Here is a 20,138-nt window from a genome sequence, read left to right as displayed (position 1 = left end):
GCTTCCCATAGAGTTCTCGGGTACACCTGATCAGGTCTTGGGATTTATCCACCTTTACCCATTTCAAGACATTCAGCACTTCCTTCTCTGTAAACTGGAAATTTTGCAAGATGTCACCATCTATTTCCCTACAGTCTATATCTTCCATATCCTTTTCCACAGTAAATACTGATGCAAAATATTCATTTAGCATCTCCCCCATTTTCCACACAAAGGCCGCCTTGCTGATCTTTGGGGGGCCATATTCTCTCCCTAGTTACCCTTTTGTCCTTAATATATTTGTAAAAACTCTTTGGATTCTCCTTAATTCTATTTGCCAACGCTATCTCATGTCCCCTTTTTGCCCTCCTGATTTCCCTCTTAAGTATACTCCTACTGCCTTTATGCTCTTCTAAGGATTCACTCAATCTGTCCTGTCTATACTTATGCTTTCTTCTTTTTCTTAACCAAACCCTCAATTTCTTTTGTCATCCAGTATTCTCTATACCTACCAGCTTTCCCTTTCACCCTGACAGGAATATACTTTCTCTGGAGTCTTGTTATCTCATTTCTGAAGGCTTCCCATTTTCCAGCCGTCCCTTCACCTGTGAACATCTGCCTCCAATCAGCTTTCGAAAGTTCTAGACTAATACCGTCAAAATTGGCCTTTCTCCAATTTAGAACTTCAACTTTTAGATCTGGTCTATCCTTTTCCATCACGATTTTAAGATGAAAATAATTATGGTTGCTGGCCCCAAAGTGCGCCCCCACTGATACCTCAGTCACCTGCCCTGCCTTATTTCCCAAGAGTAGGTCAGGTTTTGCACCTTCTCTCGTAGTTATGTCCACATACTGAATCAGAAAATTGTCTTGTATGCACTTAAGAAATTCCTCTCCATCTAAACCTTTAACACTACGCAGTCCCAGTCGATGCTTGGAAAGTTAAAATCCCCTACCATAACTATCCTATTGTTCTTATAGATAGCTGAGATCTCCTCACAAGTTTTTTCGATTTCCCTCTGACTATTAGAGGGTCTATAATACAGTCTCAATAAGGTGATCATCCCTTTGTTATTTCTCAGTTCCACCTAAATAACTTCCCTGGATGTATTTCTGGAAATATCCTCCCTCAGCACAGCTGCAGTTCTATCCCTTATCAAAAATGCCACTCCCCTTTCTCTCTTTCCTCCCTTTCTAACCTTCCTGTAGTATTTGTATCCTGGAACATTAAGCTGCCAGTTCTGCCCATCCCTGAGCCATGTTTCTTTAACTGCTATGATATCCCAGTCCCATGTTCCTCACCATGCCCTGAGTTCATCTGCTTTCCCTGTTGGGCCCTTTGCATTGAAATAAATGCAGTTTAATTTATTAGTCCTACCTTGTTCCTTCCTGCCCTGACAGTTTGTTTGTTTGTTTGTATGTTTGATTCACTTCTGTTCTCAACTGTACCAGTCTCAGACTGATCGCTTTCCTCATTATCTCCCTGGATCCCACCCTCTCCCCCCCCACCTTACTAGTTTAAATCCTCCCAAACAATTCTAGCAAATTTCCCTGCCAGTATATTAGTCCCCTTCCAATTTAGATGCAATCCGTCCTCCTTGTTGCAGGTCACTTCTACCCCAAAAGAGATTCCAATGATCCAAAAATGTGAATCCTTCTCCCGTACACCAGTTTCTCAGCCATGCATTCATCTGCTCTATCCTCCTATTCCTGCCCACACTAGCTCGTAGCAATCCAGATATTATTACCCATGAGGACCTCCTCTTTAAATTTCTGCCTAACTTTCTGTAATCTCCCTTCAGAATCTCAACCTTTGGAACCAATGATATTGGAAGGAAAAGTGGGCAATGACCTCTTGCTGGCCCCTCTCCCCGGTGAGAACATTCTGCATCGTCTCTGAGACATCCTTGATCCTGGCACCAGGGAAACAACACACCATTCTGCTTTTTCTCTGCTGGCCACAGAAATATCTGTCTGTACCTTGGACTCCGAATCCCCTAACACAATTGATCTCTTGGAAGCCGACATACCCCTTGTTGCATTAGAGCCAGTCTCAATACCAGAAACTTGGCTGTTCATGCTACGTTCCCCTGAGAATCCATCACCCCCTACATTTTTCAAATCCGCATACCTGTTTGAAATAGGTATATCCACAAGACTCCTGCCCTAGGTACCGACCTCTCTTACCCTTCCTGGAGTTAACTCATCTGTGTAACTGTATCTTAAGACTTTTCCCCCCTCTTCCTATAACTGCCATCCGTCACATACTGTTGCAAATTCCTCATTGCTTCTATCTGTCTCTCCAACCGATCCACTCGAACTGATAAGATTCGCATCCAACAGCATTTATGGCAGTTGTGAAACTTGAAAGGGTTTAGAAAAGATTTACAAGGATGTTGCCAGGGTTGGAGGATTTGAGCTATAGGGAGATGCTGAACAGGCTGGGGCTGTTTTCCCTGGAGTGTCGGAGGCTGAGGGGTGACCTTATGGAGGTTTAGAAAATTATGAGAGACATGGATAGGATAAATAGACCAAGTCTTTTCCCTGGCGTTGGAGAGTACAGAACGAGCGGGCATAGGTGTAGGGTGAGAGGAGAAAGATATTAATAGTGTATGGAATGAGCTGCCAGAGGATGTGGTGGAGGCTGGTACAATTGCAACATTTAAGAGGCATCTGGATGGGTATATGAATAGGAAGGGTTTGGAGGGATATGGGCCGGGTGTTGGCAGGTGGGACTAGATTGGGTTGGGATATCTGGTTGGCATGGACAGGTTGGACTGAAGGGTCTGTTTCCATGCTGTACATCTCTATGACTCTAAGTGCTCGTGTTTATGGAACTTCATGCTAACACAAGTCAGTAATTTCAGTTGAAGCCATAATTGCACAAAATGATTTGGAGTGTTATCGGGGACCAACATGAATTTAAATGTGAGATGTCAACCTTGGTTCAATGGAAGTCCTCTTCTGATTCAGGTCATGAGTTCATTCTCAGCGCTAAAACATATTCATGTTGATGCAGGAGATCAAGCTTGTTGCCCATTTTTTGTACATAAACTTAAGGCTGAAATGAGTTCTTTTCATGAAAACAGGTTCTATAATCAGAGTTAACTAAAAAAAATTGAAAATCCTTTTTCTAGTGTGGAAAAGAATCTCCCCCTCCCTCCCCGCCGTAACAGCAGTTCAGCTGGATAGCTGGAATGTTGGAGTGGAGAAAGAATTCTCACTGGAAAGATTTCCACTAATCGGAGGGTAGGGGGAGTAAATTACCTTCGAGAAGCATATTGGGAGTGATTGAATCCTGACTTTGGATGATTTCCATCATAACTTTGTAAAGTCTAAATGGTTGCAAGTTTTGTGCTTGGAAAGCTCTTTGGCTCAATTACTTGAATTCTCAATAAACTAGATATAAGCTATATTCGAAATAAAGTCCAGCAGGAAGTTCAGTCCAACCACTGAGCAGCAAAAAAAACAATGCAAATAAAGAAATGAGAGAAATGCTTTTTTTAAACCCCACTTCAATATTTCTCTCCATTTCTCCCCCTCAGATATGGATTTTGTTTAGAGGTGGAACTCCATTGGTGCCTGTAACCCTCTGGTGCCTCATACAAGAGCCATTTTATTTACTTCCATTTAACATGAATGTCAATACAATACTTAACCATGGAAGATAGCATAAATGAATCTATTTTTATCCTCAACCTAATTCCTAGACATAACTATTTTCCAGCAAGAATTAATGGAATGTTTTATGGTAATTTTCATCACTGGCTCAGAGGGCTAAAGGCTAATTATAGCAACTGGGGCTTTGGCTGACATGAGGTAACACAGCACTGACTGGAACTTAGTCAAGCCAACACCTTTATCCACTGTGTCACTGAGGAATTCTAATTGCCTTTCTTAACTGAGATATTTGGGCAAAAGATTTCTGCAGCTTTCTACTCATTCATTTTGCTTTTATATATAAAAGAGGAAGATGCAATTTGAAAGGCAAATTAACAGTACTGTACATCAAGACCATTTGAGAAAAACGGTGCATTGAGTACTGAATAGTTGTTACTGGTGTAGGGTGTAAACATAGACAGTGTAGGGAAACAGACATTTTGGAAAAAATAAAATTTCATAAAATATTGTGAAATATATTGAATGTTACAGGAATTGCTGATTCAGTCATGTGAGGAATGTTCCCACAGCAGTTTCCTAGACTGGCAAACACGACAATGAAAGCCACTTTCTCTGTCAAGGACATGTCTCCAGCACAAACACGTTGAAACAAGGCATTGCTAATCCTGAAAGGTAGGGGTGGGTAGGAGATGACCTCATGATCCATATGTAAGTCAACTGTCTGAAGGCCAAACAGGATACTCTAACAAGAAAGAGACACAAGATGATTTAATAGATTTCTGACAGATATCCAAAAATAGATTAGTTTGAATATTCACTCCTTGCCAATCGACAATTGAGTATACGATTAATGTAAGATTCCATGCATTTAAGGTATAAGCAGACTGAAGAGGAAACAGATATTGCGTGTCCTTGTTAGGTATGTCCCTGTCAGGCAGGGAGGAAGTGGTAAGGTAAGGGTACCGTGGTTTACTACAAAAATTGCATCTCTTGTTCAGCAGAAGGAGGAGGCTTATGCATTGATGAGGCAAGATGGTTCAGATGAGGCGATAGAGAGTTACAGATCAGCTAGGTAGGATTTAAAGAGTTAAAAAGAGCAAAGAGCGGCCACAAACAGGCTTCAGCAAATGGAATAAAGGAGAACCTTTAAAACTTTCTGTAGTTATGTGAGAAATAAAAGGATGACTAAGGTAGGAATAGGGCCAGTCAAAGACAGGAGTGGAAAGTTGAGTGTGGACCCTGTGGAGATTGGAGAGGTGTAAAACGAACATTTCTCAACAGTTTTCACTCGGGAAAAGGAGAATATTGTAGAGAAGAATGAGGTATGCGATATTAGACTAGAAAGGATTGAGGTTAGTCATGAACAGGTGCTATCAATTCTATAAGGAGTGAAAGTAGACTAGTTCCCTGAGCCGATGGAACTTATCGGAGGATTCTCTGGGAAGCTAGGGAGGAGATAGCAGAGCCTTTGGTTTTGATATTTGAGTCGTCATTGTTTACAGGTTTAGAGGACTGCAGGATTGCAAATGTGTGCTTGCTCAAGAAGGGCAAGAGAGATGACCCAGGTCCTTCTGTTGTCGGAAAGGTTTTGGAAAGGATTATAAGAGATAAGATTTATAATACTCTAACAAGCAACAATTTGATTTCAGTTCGTCAACATGGTTTTGTCAAGGGCAGATTGTGTCTCTCAAACTTTAGAGTTTTCTGAGATGGTGATCAAGCATGTAGATGAGGGTAGGGCAGTTGATGTGGTATACATGGACTTCAGTAAAGCCTTTGATGAGGTTCCACATGGTAGGCTTTTGGAGAAAATGCAGAGGCATGGGATTGAGGATGAATTAGCAGTTTGGAATAGAAACTGGTTTTCTGTAAGAAGGCTGGTGGAAAATATTCCGCCTGGAGTTGGGTTACTAGTGATGTGGCACAAGTATCTGTTTTGGGACCACTGCTGTTTGTCACTTTTATAAATGACGCTGGTATAGCTGGATGGTTGAGTAAGTTTGCAGATGACACTAAAGTCGGTGGAGTAGTGGACAGTTTGGAAGATTGTTACAGGTTGCAGCAGAACTTGGATAAGCTGCAGAATTGGGCTGAGGGGTGGCAAATGGAGTTCAATGTAGCTGAATGTGAGGTGATTCACTTGGGAAGAATAACAGGAAGGCAGAGTAGTGGGTCAATGCAAAGATTCTTGTACAGAGGGATCTTGGAGTCCATATACATAGATCCCTGAAAGCTGCCACCCAGGTTGATAGTGCTGTTCGGAAGTGTTCGGTTTCATTGAAAGAGGGATTGAGTTCCGGAGCCGCAATATGCTGCAACAATACAAAATGCTAGTGCAGCCACACTTGAAATATTGTGTACAGTTCTGGTCGCCATATTTCGGGAAGAATGTGAAAGTATTGGAAAGGTGCAGAGGAGATTTACTGGGATGTTGCTTGGTCTGGAGGGAAGGTCTTATGAGGAACGGCTGAGTCTCTTGGGTCTGTTCTCATTGGAAAGAAGACGGCTAAGGGGGGATTTGATAGAGATATACAAGATGATCAGAGGATTAGAGTAGACAGTGGAAGTCTTTTTCTTAGGATAATGATATTTGCTTGTACGAGGGGGCATAATGACAAATTGAGGGGTGATATATTTAAGACAAATGTCAGAGGCAGGTTCTTTATTCAGTGGTGAGGGCGTGGAATAACCTACCTGCTAATGTGGTCAACTCAGCCATATTAGGGAGATTTAAACAGTCCTTGGATAAGCACATTGATGATGATGGGATGGTGTTGGGGAACAAGCTGAGTTCACAGGTCGGCGCAACATCGAGGGCTTGAAGGACCTTTTCTGTGCTGTATTGTTCGATGTTCCATGAAACCTCTATTTTTGACAGGAGAGAGCTTCTCTATGTGCAACAATGTTAGTTTCAACTTTTGTTAGGACATGGCTTTGGATAGAGGAAGGCTTTTCAAAATTATCCCTGCATCAATCACCAACAATTTGAATAACTCGAAGACTAACTGAATAAAACAGAAAAGGCTGCTGCCTGAAGCCCTGGAGCTCAACTTGAAGACAGTGAAGTATTCTGAGGAGATGGCCACAATCAATCATCCTGCTCAGAATTCATTGATTCCCCCCACCTTTTCTCGTCCACTCTGCATGATAGGAATTGAAGTAAATTAAAACACTATGTCTTTCCTGCTTACTTAGCTTGTGTATCATTCCTAAACCTTGCTTGTTAATAAACTGGCTTAAAATCACTTATGGATTATCCACTGATTATCTGGGAATATCTGTAATTTCCAAAACTTAAGTCTTGGAAGACTGAGGAGAATGAACAATTCTATAATTTTCAGTTCGAAAGTAAAACCAAGCTTCAAGGAAGAGTCATATTGTACTCAGACCCTTACCTCTGCTTCTGTCTTCACAGATGCTGCCAGAGCTGTTGGGTTTCTGCAGCACTGTTTTTATATCAGGTCTCCAATATCCACTGTGCTCTTTCTTGAAGTAGAGTAGGAGTTCCATGACACAGAATTGTACTCTGGTTACAGAACAGAAGGAAGCTGTTCAGCCTATTATGGCCAGGCCTGCTCTTCAGGGCAATTCAGTTAGTCTCAAAGCCCTGCCCATTTCCCATAATTGCAAAGCTTCTCCCTTGTTCTCTTTGGAATGCCACAATTGAATTTCTCTCCTCCACACTCAGACAGTAGAATCCAAGTCATATCGGCTTGCCACATGAAAATATTTTTCCTTGATGCTGCTGTTGTGTTTTTTTTTTGCCTTTGACCTCAGATCAGTGTCCTTTGACTCTTGACCCTTTTGCCAGTGGAAGCACTTTCTCCCTAACTAGTCTGTCTATGATTTGTGATTTTAAACACTTGTATCACCTTTGTGTCTTCTGTCATGAACAAGGCTAGATGCTCCAGTCTATCAATGTATTTGAAGCTCGTCATCTCTGGGGCTATTCTTACATGTCTTTTCTGTAACCTCAGAGAATTTCACATTATTCCTAAGATTTACTGCTTAAAATTGTGTGATACAAATGTTGAGACTGGGCCAGTGTTTTTTAAAAATTGTTTACAACTTCCTTGCTTATTTTAACTCTACCTGTGATCATAAAAACTGGTCACAGGCCTCCAGTATGAATAACAACCCTCTAGCACCACCCTCTGTCTTCCATCTTTGAGCCAGTTCTGTATTCAAATGGCTAGTTTTCCCTGTATTCCATAAGATCTAACCTTGCTAACCAGTCTCCCATGGGAAACCTTGTTGAATTCCTTACTAAAGTCCATATAGATGACATCTACTGCTCTGCCCTCATTAATCCTCTTTGTTACTTCTTCAAAAAACTCAATCAAGTTTGTGAGACATGATTTCCCACGCACAAAGCCATGTTGACCATCCCTAAATCAGTCCTTGCCTTTCCAAATACATATACATCCTGTCACGTAAGATTCCCTCCAACAACTTGCCCACCAGTGATGTCAGGCTCATAGAGATTTACAGACACTTCGGTCCATCTTGTCCATGCCCTCTAGACACCCTAAATTAATCTAGTCCTGTTTGCCAGCACTTGGTCCATATCCCCCTCAATCCTTCCTATTCATGTACCCATTCAGATTTCTTTCAAATGTTGTTATAATTGTGCCAGTGTCCACCACTCCCCCTTGCAGCTCATTCCATATACGCACCACCTTTTGTGTGAAAAAGTTGCCCTTTAAGTACCTTCTAAATCTTTTCTCTCTCACCCTAGACATACGCCCTCTAGTTTTAGACTCTCTCTCTCCTCCCCACTCCCCCAATCCTGGGAAAATACCTTGTCTATTCACCCTATCCATACCCCTCATGATTTTATAAGCCTCTATGAGGTCACCCCTCAGCCTGTGACACTCCAGGGAAAAAAAGCCCCAGCCTATTCAGCTTCTCCCTATAGCTTAAACCCTCCAACCCTAGTGACATCTTGTAAATATTTTCTGAGTCCTTTCAATTTCACAACATCCTTCCTTCCTATGGAAGGGAGCTCACAATTGCACACTGTTCCAAAAATGGCCTATCCATTGTCCTGTACAGCTGCAATATAATCTCCTAACTCCTATACTCAATGCTTTGGACAATAAAGGAAAGTATACTAAACACCTTTTTCCACTATCCTACCTACCTGCGATTCCACTTCCAAGGAGCTATGAACCTGCACTCCAAGGTTTCTGTGTTCAGCAAAACTCCCAAGGACCTTACCATTAAGTGTACAAGCCCGGCTAAGATTTGCTTTCCTAAAATACAGCACCTCATATTTATATGAATTAAATTCCATCTGCCATTTCTCAGTCCACTATCACAGGCCTCCAGTCTGCTTGTCTAATCAGATTCATAATTCCCAAACATTTATCTCAGTTTTTCTAATAATCCCTCCCTTCCGACCTCTCTCGCTTCCCCTCCCCATCTCATGTGCTCTCCCTCTCTGTGTCTCACCTCTTCCTCCTCCTGCCTCCTATTGCCCCCCCACCCGTCAGCCTCTCTCAATTGATATTTGGCTAATTGGTGTCTAATTCTGTTTTTAAGTAGTGGGGTTACATTTGCACTCATTACATTCAGAATAGTCCTCAAGTTAATTTTTGTCTGCAAAAAAGCTTTTCATCATGGGTAGATAAATTGCACTTGTGTAATGTCTTTGTGCTATTAGACAAGTTAGCTGATCATGTAAGCTTGCTTGAAAGTGTGATTTAATACACCAGAATTAAGTGGTTTTCTTTTTGAAATAATTTCTTTCTGCCAAATGATTTGGTTTGGAATATTAGTCACTTAATAAATAATGCCTTGTTAATGTATCCGTAACAGAACCATTTCCATCCAGGTAGCAAAATAGAAATCGGCAGTATTTAGTTTTTGTATATTGTTTGAAATGTTTATCATGTGAGCAAACAATTAAATGTATATATTAAATTATTGTGTCTTTCTAACAGTGATCTTGAAGATGACTTGCTTAGTGATGACTGGGGTTTGAGCAAAAAGGTAGGGTGAATCGAAAACCATTCTGTACAGGTTGTTCTACTATAATGCATGTTTTGTTAATGCGAATTCGATATAATATGATTGCCAAATTGGGGACATTGTTTCTATAGCGCACGTTTAAAACATGCATTGGAGGTAACACGATTGAACTTTTTAAGCTCTGTTTTTAATGCACGATATTTCTATTATGTCAGGTTGCACAAGACTGTAACCATCATGATATAGAGAAACAACCTATAGTGGATTTTGACAGATCATGAATTAGAATTCTTAGTTCTGTCCATTTTGTACCTTTCTTACATGCTTGATTGCAAAACTAGCAATAGATTTAATATTTGGGCCACTAGTTTTTTTAAAAATATTGGATTGATGAGCAAACTTAGCGCATCTTTTAGTAAATGCACAGAATGGCAGCATAAATATAAATTTGTTAAATTCAACTTTGAAATGAGTAATACATAATACATGAATTTTGTTCTAAAGTGAACAGTGCTGGAGGTAATCTCATGCCACAGATTATGATACAGTTTCTATGTTACTTAATACAGTAATAAAACACCCTTTGTTCAAAACCCAGTTTTTGGTTGTCATCCATACCGATCATCAGACTTCCCCAACTGAATTGAAATCGAGTTGCTCTTGAATTTGTTGCAGATATGAAGAGGTGATTTATGCTGTTTATGAGCCAAATTATATTTCCTGGTTTTGAAACCACGGTGCAGAAAAATCAGTGCTGTTGTGTACAATACAGAAATTTACTAATTGCTCTTTTCCGGTTTGTTTGATGATTTTCTTTGCATCAGTCCTCCAAGTTGCTGTTTTACTGTGTGCAATCATGAATTGCTTAATCAGAAACAGTTTTTGAAATAGCTGAAACCTGATGGCTGAGAGTTGAAAATTGTGTTCTAGTGAATGAAAAGTTAAGTTGTAAGTTCCAGATGAGGTCATTCGGAATTATTTAACATGATGTTGCTATCTCAGTTAACTGCATTTGATATTTGTCATTCTTCCCACACCAGAATCAGTCTGATCAATCTGATGAAGAGCTGGATGATAACCTTCTACAGAGTGATGATGAAGGAAATGAAAGGTATAGTAGATTCTGCCATGTCTTTAGTGTTCCTGGTGTTTAAACTAGTACGCTTCAAAAATAAATGGTGTGTAAGCTTGAACCTTAGATAAAAATGATAGTCATGGCTCAGTCAGCAATATTGTGCACTGATGTAATTTTGTTTGTTTAAATTAAATTTAAATATGTTGAGCAACAGAGTTTGGTCTGTTTGACCAGGTGTTAAACATAAGATAGAATGTATTGCTAGTTCCTTCCACTTCTGTAAGTTCAGCTACCTTTTGTCTGCCAATATGATTAAAAAAGTATTTGCGATTGTTTCAGGAATACTGGTTCACTATCTTATACTTCAATAATCTATGCATTTTCTACCACTTCCTCCTTATTACTTTTCATTGATAATGTCGACCCCCTCATAGCTCCAGAAGTGTTATGTAGCAATGTTTCGTTCATCTACAATTGTCACCTAAATGGTCAAAAAATAGCACTCTGAAGTCTAAAAAATTAGTATTTTAATACTGTATATGTTGCAGTCTTACTTAACTGGGGTTCATTAGATAATTACTAATTACTTCTCTGAGAGAAGTACAAGTGCTACCAACCACAAGTGTGGACCTTATGCAGCTGATCGAGCACCAAAGATAAGTGTACCAGATTACTTCAGGGATGGGCTTGGAAGAACAAAGTTTGCACAATCTTTTGCGTTAGCACAGTTACACCTGATAACTTTACCTACGATGTTGTCAGATGTGCAGGATGAATATGGAAGTCAGTGTAAGGAAATCTTTAGTTGACTCTGAACTGAGACAAATCAGAATTTTTTTTCTCAATCTGAGATACTGTTGAGGAATAGAAGATTTGAAAATCTACATTCATAAATAAGAGAAACTAGGGCATTTGACTGTTAAGCTTTGTCCCAAGTTGTGAGTTATATATATCCTTGTTCAGACCTTGTCTGGAGTTCTGTGCTGATGTTTTGTGCAGTTACTGTGGTGTTGCCATGTTACCATAGATTTTGGATTTGAAAAACACAGGTGAAAAATGGAGGCTGAGGATTGAGGCCAATTGCTAGTGAACATATAGCACAAAACATTAATTTTACTAGGTGAAAAGTTGGTCACCTTATTGGTGGAGACCGGTCTTGGCATTGAAAGTATGGAATTGTTTCATAGGCCAAGCCAACTTTGGCAGTTTGTAATAGCATAAGATGATAGTCAGCACAGAAATAAACCCTTCTGTCCAACATGTCCATGCCGAGCAGATAACCTAAATTAATCTAATCCCATTTGCCAGCATTTGGCTCATATCCCTCCAAACCCTCCTTATTCATATACCCATCCAGATACCTTTTAAAAGTAATAATTGCACCAGTCTCGCCCCTTCCTCTTGCAGTTCATTCCATACATATACCATCCTCTGCATGAAAAAGTTGCCCCTTAGGTCCCTTCTAAATCATTTCCCTCTCACCTTAAACCTATGTCCTCTAGTTTTGGACTTAGTTCCCTGGGGAAAAGATCTTGATTATTCATTCTATCCATGCCCCAAAGATAAGACGGCCAAACAGTATCGCCACAAACACGTGTTTCAAATGAAATATGCACGTGTGAGAAAAAAGGACTAGATTTTATTAACTTAGTTTGTATTCCCTTGAGTTTTGATAGTAATGGATGATCTAGTTCAAGTATTTGAATGAACTGATGGATTTAACAGAATGGTGCAGTGAAACCTTTTTTTCAGTGAATGAATCCAGAACCGGAGAAATATTGATCAACATTTGATTTGGGTTATTTAGAAGTGAAATCAGTAAGTACTTGGACTTCAGAGGGTAGTGGAAGGCTATTAATCAATTGAAATTTTCAACAGTGATCTAGGTGAATTTTTTTTTGCTGGCCTTGAATCTCAGAAGATATGCAATCAGATTAGGTAAATGCATTGACATGGAGATAAGCTATTAAAGCATTGAATAGTGGAATAGGCTCAAGGGGCTGAATGGTCTCATTCTTCCATGTGATCTGCTCCTTGTGAGTCTGGAACTCCATTAACCATAATGCTTACATTGACTCTTGCTCCTTTTAAACACTCCCTCATCCTGTGAACTATTCTTTTGAAGGATAAGCAGTTAACCAATGAAATTTTTCAAGTACTGCAAATGTGATCCAGTTTCTCTCGTAATATTTTTGCTCAATGAAATATAAGTATTACATCCTCATCAAAATTTGCAGAAAACAATTTGTTTTCTCAATCCGACCTTCGATGATTAGAATAAACTGAAATGATTCGTTTTGTCTTGCGTAAGCAATAAATAATACAGTAATATTTGAGTCCACTGTCAAAATCATTGAAAGAATGCAGCACACTGTATGAAAGTCAATATCTTGAGGATTAATTACGTTGCGACCCATTTATTGTTTTGTAATACCTGTTAATGATCAGCACCACTCCTTGAAATGCAATTACTAAGCTAACGACAATAAATGTACTCAGACATTTGCTGAATTAAATGTGTTCAGTAATGTAAAAGACACTGGAAAATTAAGAATTGGACACAGGGGAATGTGCTCATAATTATGCTCCCTCTGGTGAGCTGTGCTTTACCTGAAGCAAGTTACCTTTAATCATCTGCATGGATATCTTTGATCTCAAATTCCGTAAATAAAGTATTTAGTTGCTTGTATGCTGCCATTACCTGTTCATTATAACTTTTTTCATATGCATTGATTTTATTCACATAATGTAAAAATGTCTAAAATTCATACTGTCCACATGCTTCAGGGCACTTAAAGTAACCTTATAATTAATCTTCAAAGTGAATCTTTGCTGATAGGTGAGAATAACGACACAAATTAGCCATGTAACTTTACTGCTGGCCAGATGGTTTTTAAATTATGTTACAAATTAATTAGATCCTTCTTTGGAAATTGTAAGTGCTGCAGATCAACTTCCATTGGACTGATAACAACACCCACACCACCTGTCTTTGCCGTTAGATGAAATTGTGATTTCAACAATGTAAGTACCTTAAAATTTGCTTGATGAAGTGTTACGTAAAAACTTCAACAGTGATAATTCACAGATCCATCACAGTGACGTGCATTAATGGCATGCCTTCAGGTTGATTACTAGTGTTGTATTACTTGTGTGAATCATGGCTGCTTCATTGGAAATGATTTGAAGATGGCCTGAAGGCTTTCTTAGCTGCTGAGAAACTACTGATTGTCTTTGTTCAACTTCCTCTCAGTATTGTAAGATGGAACCCATGTTTATTAAGAGGAGAATTTGATATCATTGCTGGCTGTATAATGTTTGGATTCCTTCTAAATTTCTCTATGTGGCACCTCTTGGATGCTCTTCAAAGTTTTTACCCATGTTCACACTGAGATATTCTTCACTTCCTTCTACTGAAAGCTTTATATTTTGGTAACTTTGAAAAAAGGACAAGCAGGTGCATTCTTAACATTATTGCCTTTTTAATTTGTCATTTTTTTTAAGCCGCCAAGTCAGTTTTTGTTGGAAACCATCTGATTTCAACACTGCTACCACTGCCCTGATGAGTGGAAGATGAGAGTGAAAGTTTCAAATTTGAGCAACTCCTTTCCCAGACACCTCAGTATTTAAGGTGATGATTTAGCCATTGGTTTGAATCAGGCTTCTAAGTAGGCTGTCGTGAAAGTCCAGATGTCTTCAGTGCCATGACTTGGTTTAAACCTCAGTGCAGGAGTGTTGTGCCAATTGCTGCTGAGCAATAGCAGCTGGACAGAAGATACCCAGGCTGAAACTGATTGTGTGGGCCAGAGGGAGCAGGAATGATCTTAAATGTTGCACACAATGATCATCCACATAGTGTGAATCCCAGAGTCTTCCTCTCATCATATCCCTGTGAATATGTTGTCACCGTTTGTTGAAATTTAAAATTAAATTTGGTTAATTTGTATGTGTTGTCCAGGTTATTCTCTGTTGTTCCCTTTGGTAGAATTTCAGTTAGTTTCGTACAATTTTCTATCCCTTTTTTTAAACATAGTCTTTTCTGGTAGTGTTTAATAATCAAGCTCATTTTGGATTCCTTCTGTAGATCATTTAAGTTTCCTTCAAGAAATAGCTTTGTATTTGATCCTTGAATAAAGTGGAAGTTAAACATCAGTTCTATTACATAACTGCTAAGGGTTATTTTTTTCATGGAGGAAAACGAAAGATGCATGGTGTTGGGACAGATCCTCTGTCCCCGTGTTCGTTTGGAGGAGAGAGACACCGGGTCTGATTAAAAGTATAAACAGGTTTAATGAGAGAGAATCGTACACAGTACAGTGAGGTGTCTAGCTCACTGGAGAAGGCGTTCTGACTATTTTTTAATTTGTCTATCCTTTTGTTCTCTCACATTCCAGAGTTACATCCTTATTTGGTAAAATGCAGAATTTTCGTATGTCATTGGTTCTCACCTGATAACGTTCTATTACCTCAGTTTGAGCTACGTGCATCTAGACATGGCTCCAATATCCTGTTATCTCTCACCCTCCCTGGGGCCTCTTCAGGCTATGCCATCAGCTTTTCAGTCTGTTCTTAGTGTAACATAATGGCTCACTGTTGTCTAGTGAAGCTAACAAGTTCCAGACTTGCTAATACTACCTTACGTGAGCACTACCTAACAATAAAGTTTCTTACACTACCTAACCTTAATAATGGATCCCAACACTGGGTATTGTGATGTATAGATAGAACTGCTATTTTCTTGATTAGGTGGCATCATAACTACTTGAGCATATTATATTTGATCCTCCAAAGCATGCAATTTTGAGTAACGCACACAACAATACAGTACGAAAACAGGCCCTTCGGCCCTGCGCTGACACATTTTTGCTCTTTCATACTAAAACTGTTTTCACTTGAAGGATCTATATCAGTCTATTCCCTTGCAACTCCTATATTTGTCCAGATACTACTTGAATGCTGCTTTTGTGTCTGCTTCCACCAGTACGTCTGGCAGTCCATTCCAGGCACTCACCATGCTTTGTGTGAAAATCTTAACTCGCACATTTCTGTTAAAACCTCCCCCCACCCCCTGCACCCTGACCTTGTCCCTCACCCCAGGAAAAGGCCTCATACCTTCCACTCTCCATGCCATTTACAAACTTTTATCAGGTTGCCCCTCAATGTCCTGTGTTCTGTTCTTCATTGCTAAAATTCCCCATACCAGGCAACATCCTGGAAAACCTTTTCTGTACCCTCTCCAAAGGATCCACATCCTCCTTGTAGTATGTGATCAGAACTGCTCGCAACATTCCAAGTGTGGCCTAACTGAAGTTCTATAAGGCTGCAGCATAACTTGCCTATCCTTATTCTCAATGCTCCTTCCAATGAAGGCAAGCTACAGGCCTTTTTTCCACTGCCTTGTCTACCTGTGCTGCCTGCTTCAGTGATCTATAGACCTGCACACCCAGCTCCTTCTAAATATCAATAGACCTAAAGGTTCTGCCATTCAGTGTATAATTTCCACCTGTATTTGACCTTCAAAAATGCATTCCCTCACATTTGTCTGGATTAAACTCCATGTGCTATTTTTCTGCCCATAACTTTAACTGTAATGCAGGATGAGATGTGCCTTTATATCTTGGATTGCTTTGAAAGGCAGATTTTTCAGTGTCTGAAGGAGTGTTATTTTCACCCAATTTTGATTTATCGTAAAGAATTAGGCAGATTTGTTTTGACTTGATGCTTACTATATCGATGTTCTAAATGGGAAAGAAACAGCATTGCTTACTTTTAACTTTTTTGATAAGTACACAATTTCAAAATTTACTACTTTCCCTGACCTCACCAGAATCGAAATGGAAGCAGGCCATTTGACCTATTGAGTCCACACTAATGCTATGAAGAGTATCCCACCCAGACCCAACCCCCTACCCTATCCCTGTAATCCTGCATTTTCCCATGGCTAATCCATCTAGCTTGCACAGTATGGGCAGTTTAGCATGGTCATTCTTCCTAAGCTGCACATTAGATTAGATTAAGTGTGGAAACAGGCCCTTCAGCCCAACAAGTCCACACCAACCTGCCGAAATGCAACCCACCCAGACCCATTCCCCTATGTTTACCCCTTCACCTAACACTGGGGGCAATTTAGAATGACCAATTCACCTAACCTGCACATTTTTGGATTGTGGGAGGAAACCCACGCAGACATGGGGAGAATGTACAAACTCCATACACAGTCACCTGAGCCCAGGTTTCTGATACTGAGGCAGCAGCGCTACCCTCTAAGCCACTGTGCTGCAACAGTGCTCAAATATTATGCAAATATTGTTGGAGTTTATTTTCTGTCTTTTGGGGTCAAGAAAGTATTGCATGTCTCAAGGAATATTCTTTGTGGTATTGGATGTACCTTGGACTTTTTCTTTTAACCTTTTCAGTTCACAACTTGCTTTTGTACACACAGCCAAATAACACACACTTTGTTTAGGGAGTGATGAAGATGCAAAAATGTATTTAGTCTTAATTTTGGTTTACATATTTTCATATTCTGAAACACAGTGGAGTATAGATAAACCATTAAGATCCTTAATAAATATTCACTCAGCACTTCTGTCTCTGTGTAATTTGTAAGTAAATCTCAGCACTGTCAATCTTACTGTGCCATCTGCTTTGTGTAATAATGTTACGCTCTAAACCTTGTTGATGCAGTTGTTCCACATCAGGGACAAGGAAATTTCAGATTTGCAGATCGGTTTAGTATTAGACTAAATGTTTATTTTGTTAAGATCAGATTATTGTTTTGGGCCTGATCCGTGGTAAATGCCATGCGGCATTCAGGGTCCTTTATTGTGGTGAACAGCATGCAAAATTTAGCTATTACGTATTTGTCATGTGTGTTGTCAGGATGATGGAATTGTTAACAAAAACATTTCTCTGGAAATTCCTGCCACACTCTCTTTTGTCTTGTATTGACTGGCTAAACACAACCAAATTTAGGTCGCAGTTTAGGATCTCATCGGACAGGGTTGACAACTCTTTTCAAAAAAATAGTGGGTTCTCATTTGTTGAAATCCAGTGGGTGCTAATGAAGACCCGATTACCTCTTTAGCTTGTTCATTAATAAGCCCAAGACTTTACCTAAGTATTTTATGTATATTTATATGTATATGAAACACTGGATTTGGAAGCTTTAATTTGGGCTTTTATTAGGGCTTTTATTAATATTGAAATTTTTCAGTTTTAAAGTGCACAGTGTGCTCAATTTAAATTATTATTTTAGGCTCTTCAGAACTTTTGAACAGTTGCTTTATTTCTACACTTTGTAGAAGATTTGTATGTTTGTCTGAAATAGGAGCTATTATTGTGACTTTCGGATTGCTTTTCTTTGGGTTCTTTTTGTAATTATTTATAGCATTTGGCAGGAAAGTTACTTTACATTATAGATAGATATTTTGACATTGCACAATTCTAAAATAAATCTGGAAGTGATGGTGACCTTTACTCTTCAGTCGTTGCAGACCAGCAGTTAAGAAAAAAAACCTGAGCTGCGCAGCCAATTGAATAGAATGCATTTCTGAAGCTGTTATGCTGGTGCTACATGGCGCTCTAGGATGCGTGATTTCTAATGTACTGTTCAGTTCTCGATGTTGAAAAAGCAGGAAAGTTATCAAAGACCTGGAGAATGTAGAAAACAGCACAAGTATTGATAATTTTAGGCTAAAAGGCCATGGGTGGATCAGTTAAAAACAAGTTCTGAGCTCAAGTTCATGAAATATTTGCTGCAGAATGATTTAATATTTGGTCGTTTTCCATGGTAATAGAAGTTAGAAGATGATTATTTAAACGTTTGAGTTGCTGTAATAGAAGAGCTGAAGGCTTGCATCAATTAAAACTAAAACAATTTAGCAATGCTGGGAATTTTGAACATCTTTTGAGGCTACTCAAATGTAAAAGATGATTTTGGTGTTTCAAGTTTAACTTAAATAGCCTGCGGTAACAAACAAAAACATCTACACATGTATGTCTGTGATGTACTGCACATATGATCTGTTGAGCACTAAATAGCAAGTCGCACATTGATAAAACATCTGAGAGCAAAGCAGAAGCCAGCGGTGAAGATATTGCTTGATTACATTTGACGTTCACTGACCTTTGCAAATGCTGAACATCAATCCCTTCTAGCAAAATCTAATTTGTTTCAGAAACATCAGTAATATAAAAAGAGGCATGGGGATAAGGAAAATATTAAAGTAAATATCAGTGGTATGCATTTGCCAATTACCGATTTTGGACTTCACAAAAATTCAGCAGAACCATTACTTGACCAATTATATGTTTGCCATTTTTAACTTTGAGAGGAAGTGAAGCTCATTTGAAGTTAGCAATTTGGTGGACGATGTTTTTCTCGTTTTTTAACATTCCTTTCCTCTAATTAATGGTCATTTCTATTCCCTTCTTTGTAAAGTTGCAGATCGCAGCCATTGTGCAGTGGTTGATTGACAATATTTAGGCTGTTTTTAACTATTGAGATCTTTTAATGGTGTTCAACTATTCTATACTGGAAGATAGCAGTTTTAGATTAAAGGAACTTTTGTGAAAACTTGCTATAACCATTATCTATTTTTTATTGTGATAGGAGGCAGAATTAAACTTGTTTAGAATTTGCTGTAATGTAAAAATATATGAAAAAGTGGGAAATAAAATATAACTACCTTCTATATTATCAGTATTTACTACCATTTTAGTTTTTATTTCTCCAAACATGGTGCTTCTTGGGCATTTGGAGACCATTTGCACACACTTTGTGCACACACATGGGATTAATTGACTGTCTTGTTGGGACCAGATGGGAGAGTGTGACTTGCTGTTTAATCTTTAACATGCAAAGAATGAGCTGAACTGTTGAATGTTTTGCCTTTCACTTCCATAGTTTTCATCCAAGACTACCTGGAAGAAGGCCCATCTATAAAATTCTAACTGGTTAATTTCTGTTGATTATTTTTGTTAAAAAAGTTCATACTGACTACCGCTTGTGGCACAAAGGCCTTTAGGAGTCACCACATTGCTCTGGGTCTGAAGTGTCTCATATGCTAGACCTGGTAAGATTGACAGCTGTCTTTCCCTCAAGGACGTTAGTGAACTGGTTTGGGTTTTTAAAACTATTGATAGTCATTAGACCAGTTTTTATTCCAGATTTTTAAAAGTTGAATTTATATTTTGCCATCTGCTATGGTGGGATTTGAACCCATGTTCCCAGAGCATTGGCCTGGGTTTCTGGATTGGTTGAGTCTCCTGAGACCCCTGAGAGGTTCACATTGTGTGTATGTGGGAAGTTCTGCACATGCTCACTTTGTGAAACACCCTGCCAGTTTAAAACATGGCTCACAAATAAATGAATGCATGAGATGGAATTACATATCTGGCAGGGGTACTGAGCATGTGCATTTTGGGGACGTCAACAAATATTTTCTCGTGGATTACTAACCCAGCACTGTTACCACCATGCCACAAC

At 39.2% G+C, this 20,138-nt stretch overlaps 1 protein-coding gene across 3 annotated transcripts in view; it reads left to right on the top strand.

Annotated features, from left to right (window-relative positions):
* The window catches only part of rbm33a (RNA binding motif protein 33a), a 155,592-nt gene that overhangs the window by 20,010 nt on the left and 115,444 nt on the right, over positions 1-20,138 (top strand). For all 3 annotated transcript variants that reach the window (XM_060825133.1, XM_060825134.1, XM_060825132.1), the window contains exons 3-4: positions 9,546-9,594; positions 10,614-10,684. In XM_060825133.1, coding sequence (XP_060681116.1) covers positions 9,546-9,594; positions 10,614-10,684 — 120 coding nt within the window. The remainder of the gene's footprint in view (positions 1-9,545; positions 9,595-10,613; positions 10,685-20,138) is intronic.

Source organism: Hemiscyllium ocellatum, chromosome 5 (assembly GCF_020745735.1).
Source record: "Hemiscyllium ocellatum isolate sHemOce1 chromosome 5, sHemOce1.pat.X.cur, whole genome shotgun sequence".
NCBI lineage: Eukaryota > Metazoa > Chordata > Chondrichthyes > Orectolobiformes > Hemiscylliidae > Hemiscyllium > Hemiscyllium ocellatum.
The sequence above is the reverse complement of the archived record's forward strand: the minus strand, read 5'-3'. Positions and strand labels throughout refer to the sequence as shown.